This window comes from Dreissena polymorpha, chromosome 10, assembly GCF_020536995.1.
Source record: "Dreissena polymorpha isolate Duluth1 chromosome 10, UMN_Dpol_1.0, whole genome shotgun sequence".
Classification (NCBI taxonomy): domain Eukaryota; kingdom Metazoa; phylum Mollusca; class Bivalvia; order Myida; family Dreissenidae; genus Dreissena; species Dreissena polymorpha.
In genome coordinates this window covers 84,478,249-84,485,067 of record NC_068364.1, presented here as the reverse complement: position 1 = coordinate 84,485,067, position 6,819 = coordinate 84,478,249, and the positions used below count along the sequence as shown (strand labels likewise).

The 6,819-nt window shown below is 33.3% G+C and overlaps 1 protein-coding gene across 1 annotated transcript in view; it reads left to right on the top strand.

The window, feature by feature from the left end:
- LOC127848670 (uncharacterized) overlaps positions 1 to 6,472 on the top strand; it is an 11,440-nt gene extending 4,968 nt beyond the window's left edge. Inside the window, exons 7-9 of the mRNA XM_052381257.1 lie at positions 4,101 to 4,304; positions 4,698 to 4,838; positions 6,373 to 6,472. Coding sequence (XP_052237217.1) covers positions 4,101 to 4,304; positions 4,698 to 4,838; positions 6,373 to 6,449 — 422 coding nt within the window. The 3' untranslated portion in view covers positions 6,450 to 6,472. The remainder of the gene's footprint in view (positions 1 to 4,100; positions 4,305 to 4,697; positions 4,839 to 6,372) is intronic.
- Positions 6,473 to 6,819: the final 347 nt, after the last annotated feature.

Below are 6,819 nucleotides of genomic sequence, written 5' to 3'. Positions count from 1 at the left end.
CTCTCAATGAGGAATACACGGAAATGAGGCGTCATACAAAATGGCAAAGTTGCAAGCGGAACAATTTAAATAGAAAAACAAGAATTATTTAAAAGAAATGAAAACCATCGTCAAGATCCTGTTCAGCACTAAACATACCCATGACAGCTACAATTGCCTGTCCAGACTAGAACATGTGGTAATCTTTCGACCGCAAACAATTGGGCACACTTGACTGAACCAACACAAATTTCCAGCGCGTGACCAATTGGCCGAACACATGCTCCAGAAATGAAAGGACTACCAATCAAGGATTGAAAATGTATGGTCATAATCTATGAGAATACAAGAGAATATTTACTGGTATGTGAGGCTCTACTTAAGACCACCGTTTCATCCTTGCCTACTGACTCGAATTCCAGCGGCGATCAAGGTGACGAAGGCAAAGAAGAATTAGCCAAAGATAAATGAAAGTTGTGTTGGTATGCCATATCTTTTATGGCAAAATAATTCAGTTATCTATGGTAAAAGTGTTTTGAATATATATGTAAAATGTTCTTTGAATAATGTCATTTCAAAGCTCTAGTAAAACTAAAAAAAATTAGGCTAACGATTAGGGACAGGCACACATATTTAACAAATAGACGTGTAAGGACTGAATTTTGAACATGACATAACATTAAATACCGTCACATTTGATAAGAAGAAATAATCACAAAAATGTCCATCTAAACCAATCCCAATCAAATGTGAAAACTTCAATGCCGGAACGTCACGCGCGAATCAAATACTGCGCACATTAAGTTTTGTGTACTAGCGCTGTAATGATCGGAAATCCATTAAAACGATAAGATGGTAAATTTTAAAATCATAAGTATACAAATAAATTACTATGAAAGATAGTAAACTTACAATTAAACAATTCATCAACCGAAAATTGTCAAACTAACTACGTGTTAGAAAGATCGTATATATGTGTCATCCACATAACAAAACAATGGCTCTACTGCTTACAGCACGATCCCTTACATGAACTGTTCAAAATTCCTACCTTTTTATAAACAAGCAAATAAGTATTATTATGTTGAATTTCTTTATTTTGCCTTACTGTATTTCACCTGCATACATTCTAAACCAATCCCAATCAAATGTTAAAACATCAATGCCGAAACGTCACGCGCGAATCAAATACTGCGCACATTAAGTTTAGTGTACTAGCGCTGTAGCGATCGGAATTCCATTAAAACGATTAGGAGGTTAATTTTAAAATCAAAGTACTGACAGTACTGGTGTGACGATGCTTTTGAAGAGGATGGATATAAAACATCAACATTTGGGTACGATAAAAAATTTGGGTACGAAAATTTTGGGTACGAAAAAAAATTTGGTACGAAAAAAATTTGCGTACGAAACATTTTTGGTACGAAAAAAAGTTAAGGGGTACGGGGAAGTAGTACCCGTGGGTAACTTGACCCATTGAGCGAAACTGGGAGGCGGGTCACATTCTTGTTCATTAAGTATGGCAATATCTTCATGATGATTCTCGAAAGTAGGTATGAGCACATAGCCGGACCATGTGAGCTCAATCGTATGAGCACTTGACTATCCGAGTTCGCCCACGAACATATGGATACGTTAACTAATAGCGAAATTACCTTATACATGTATATGCTGAAATCTAACAATCGAACGAAATATCAAACATGGTATGTACACTTAGGTGGTTGTGTAATTTCTGTTAGAATATCGTATTCAATATGTAAATTTTAAATGATTGTGCCCGCACTTGAGTTTGTTGCCTTGTTTGAGTCTATACGCGCCTAGGCTGCACCCAGTGTGTGTATTTGTGTTTTTCCAAGGTAATGAGTTACCTCCGCGCTGAGGCTGCATAATGTTGGGACCCGGAGTGTGTCCAGCACTCATACCTAATAAGATTAGATTGACGACAGTTGGGACGAATTTTGAATGATAGCTGCAATTTCCAGCTATTTGTTTTGTACTGAAATACTTTTTAATTTTTTATATGGTGTAATGCTGCGGGGAGGGGGGGGGGATGAGATTATCCGGAAAAAAACACCTGTCCGGAATGGTGACCACAAAACAGACAAAATATAACATTGCGCCGGGAGCGGGAATCGAACCGGTGTCGTAAAGGTGAAAAAGCGTACGTCCTTACCACTGCGCTAGCGGGACGAACAATTACGCAAAGAAATGTTGTTATATCTATATATATCATAGCAGTGCAGCGTTTACAATTTGCAGGTTCGAAATTGTTCGCATACTTTAGTTTTGTGATCACGTAAAAAGTTAATATTACATGTTTTTATTCGCAATTTATTTACTAAATCGAGAACAAATATCAAACAAAATAGAGAAAATATGTAGTTGTTTCATTGGTCCATAAAAATAAAATGGATGTAAAATTACTAATTTTAAATTAACGTTCTGATACACTTATTGAATCTGTTTCCCCAGGATATGCTGTTCTATTAATATTTACCTTTATCAACACGAACGACAACTCTGCTAGGAGAATGTTATCAATGAAAATCACCTACGCAGTGGCGAATTCCAAGGGAAGTAACTGAAAAATCGAGTTATCTCAATCGGACTGGCTCGGTCTTTTACATAGGTCCCCATAGTAAAGAATTTTTTTACTGGTTATCAAACCTTAGACGACGCTGTTCCAGCATCGTCAATCATAAGTATACAAAGAAATTTCTATGAAAGATAGTAAACTTACACTTTAACAATGCATCAACAGAAAAATTGTCAACCACACTACGTGTTAGAAAGATCGTATATATGTGTCATCTACATAACAAAACAATAGCTCTACTGCTTACAACACGATCCATAACATGAAATGTTCAAAATTCCTCCCTTTTTATAAAATCGCAAATAAGTATTACTATTGTGTTTTCGTTATGTAGCTTTTCTTCACCTGCATACATTACAAATTGTTTGTATGCATGGTAATGTGTAAGTATGTAATAGAGTTCCTTTAATAATTTGTTCAACTTGCTTGATATTACATCTTTTAGTATATTAGTGATCGATGCAGTCCATGAATTATATAATACAGACACACGAATAAAATAGTGTAAAAGTAAATAAGTCAGTATTGCATTTATACAAGGCACAGTTTTAAATACACTTTTCTATAAAGTGACCCCTTGCATTATAGTTGTCAGAGTGACCATGTTTTATCTTAGGTTGTTTGCCTTATGTATACTATTTTTATACAACTGAAACAATGAATGAATACATTTATCCTTTAGCGATTTCTTAAGTACAAATGATTAGACGGTATATTAATTGTAAACAGTATAAGCAATTGGTATTTCATACTAAGTTAATATGAGTAGAAAGTATTTCTGAAGCATGATTGGTTTATGTGTTACGATCAGTGTTGTTTATTGCATTCGCTTCGTATTGTGATATGTTGAACAATACTCTTAAACAACTTTCTAAGACTTATACAACAAGCGTATATCGTTACAATATACACACTTTGCAAAATTATTTAGTTCAGATTTAGTCACTTAAGTTTACGAATAGTTAACAATTCTAATAGTTACTAGGCCTCAGGTATGTGCCCCTTTCCGTTTTGTCAGTTTGTTTTTGTTGGAAGCTAACGCAGATTATTCCATTTTTACTATCTTGATCTAAATAGAATTTTCAAACATTATGGAACAAACCACGTGCGTTAAATCTTTTGTTAATAACACTTTAGCATTTTCAAATGTAAAGTGTTTGTGCTCCATTTTTTATCATATGAAGGTGTATAGCGTTTAGATATTTTTACATTGTATCCAATTTCTGACAGAAGTATAAATGTTTTATTTTAGGTATTTACCAATTGTACAAATATGCCTTCCTTTATATATTGTTTTCATTTTGTACTTCACTGAGCAACACAGCGTTATTTATTATTAACATTCTATGTAATTGTAGAGGAAATGTTTCAAATTACATGTATGTCTGATATTCAAGTGTTTTTTTCAGGGATTGACATGTCAATAATACTAGCAGATGCGATAAATTGCAGTCGCATAAGATAAAGTATTTTCCATTATTACATGCAGTCTACACGTTGATGAAATGCGATTGTTTTTCAGTGAAAGATGCTAGCCATACCATATCGTCGGATATTATTCAAGAAGAAGACGAAGAGTGTGCGATCGACCATGAACACACTGAACGTATTGGCATTCTTCCCTCAAAAGTCTTGAAAGAAATCGCTAAAATGAAAAAAGTGATTGCTGACATTTTGGAAAATGAATTTAATGAATGCGATGTTAAAGTTGAGCATTGTGAAAATGGTAAGTTTGTTTATTGTCGTCATGGAACAAGCCGAAGTCAATTTTTAGATTACTCTTGCACTAAATCGGATTGAATGCTTTTGTGAACAATTGTGGCTTATACTTTTTGAGGAAAAATTACTTTACTATATGACTTTTAAAGAGAAGATTGATAACAATATTTATCGTGTGAAGAAAATATCTTAACGTGTGTTTTGTAATTCTTTATTAAATAACATGTGTTTAATCAGATAAGACAAGTAATAATAAAACGGGTTAAATTCACTTTTGGCTCATTGATTAAAGCCACACAGAAATAAAGCGTTCATTTCAGATGATGCCTACATGCAATTGTAAACAATCAAAACATTCCTTTTTATAATTATAGTTATGTATATATACCTTATTTTGTAGCCGTAATAGGGTTACGGCAAAAAGAGGTTGACGTAGCAAATCAAATAAAAGAAAGAACTGGAAATAAACTATTTAAGGGAACACACATGTCCCAAAGAGGCGACCAAACTGTGGAAATGTCAACTTCCACAGAAAATATAGGTATGAAATTACAATTAAAAGAATGTGTATTGCGATGCAAAGGTACGTACTCGCACTCGAACAACGTCGTGCTCTGTTCAATATAAATTAAAAATATCCTCCAACTCAATCACTAGCACATGTCAATTATTGATACAATATATTGATCAAATCATTTAAGTTAATTATTTTTTGACTGATGCAGCTTATTGTAGATTTTGTTTTTAAATAGAAGCGCGGGAAAGAGGCTCCGATATTTTGTGCAGCATACACTATTTTTGAAAATCCTCATTTTGTTTCACATGATTTTTTTATGGTCCGCGGCTGCAAATATATTGGGACCGGGGCAACATTCGAGCCAAAGCGTGCTTAATTATCAAGTACAAGACATTTCATGTATCTTTGGAGACTTTGAAGCTTACTTCTATAACTATACATGAAACAATATGAAGTATTTAGAGTTTTTCTTGGAATCTCCAGATTATTACCTATCATGTTTGAAAGCAATTATAAGTTCCTTACATGTCATTTAGCGTTAGAAAATCTGCCTTAACACTTATTGAAAAGTATGCTCTCTCCGACAGACGATTATCGATTATTGTTCAAACTAGTTACAATTAAAAACGTGTATCTTATTATTTACAAAACATCATCATTAATTAGTTTCTTCAACGCTCTTGCCAAACTGCTGAACGAAATAATTATGTGCTAATGCAAACTATTATTTACCCGTCACAATGCTCAAGTTCTTTGATAAAAATTAAAATGTTGATAGTTTATCAGTTTATGTTTTTCTCAACAGGTTCTTAAAATGGACGTTCAAATTAAACCTCGACGATTAAAATTCTTCATTTGGCATCAATAACAATTATAACTAGGTATTAAAAGAAGAAACATGTTTCTGCCCTTATGTTTAGGTATTTAATTCAATTGTTTTCCGAAGCTGTAATGCGTACGGACACAGAACATACTGCCGTCCCAGCAAACAAATCAGAACGTTAACAGTAGTTCATTGTAATTTACAGAACAATTAAAATGGTGACCCCTTGGTGTCGGGAATGACATTTTAAGTGATGGCCCTATGCCGTTGGTTTTGGATTGACACTTTTAAATTTTGTGTTAAATTGCCGTTGGGTTATATCAATATAACAATTTAAAAATTGATACTGAACATGGTATAACTTTACTTGCTGGTAAACACCAACTCATGCCAAGCGTTTACTAGCGGCAACATCCTATTTGGAGGCATTTTAATATTTTTTTTTACATTTTAATACGATAGCACACATTATGAAATAACATTTATTTAACATTTGAAGAAATAATTACAACCCCTACCAAATAGATTGTATCGCATAAGTTGGTTGGGAAATAAATGTAGAGGTATGGCTTATGACTGTACAGAATTAACAATATAACGACCGACGTCTACAGATTTTCGCAATGCTTAACACTTCATACGTAGATTTAATGAACTAAACCATTATCGTAAAAAGTATGTTAAGTAAGTATATTATTTAATTAATCATGTAACAAAACATAACTTCTGTTGCAGTGGGTGTCCAGTGTGAAAAGCTCATACCAGAAAAGCGAAAACATTTTATGAACAAAACCATACCACTAAGTAAGTAAAATGGTGTGACTTATTTAACGTGGTTTTCATTTCACCACTCGCATCCGATTTAAATAATGTACAATAACAACATTCTGATCGGAGTTATGTGGATGTCTTTGTTCTTAAAGGACATGAAATTTCTTAATACGTACTAATAGGGTGTCATACATTTGTTTTGCTTAAACCGTGCGATAAATAAATGCATGGGTAGATGCTTCGTCTCCTATTTTTATGTTCTTCGCATAATAAATTATAATATAATCATTCATAAAACCACTGGTAAAATTTTGACACAAAGGCACAAAATTGATCGATATCAAATATTAAAAAATATGAACGTCCTTAAATATACTTTTTATAAAGGCATCCGCTAGTCTTTAATAAAAG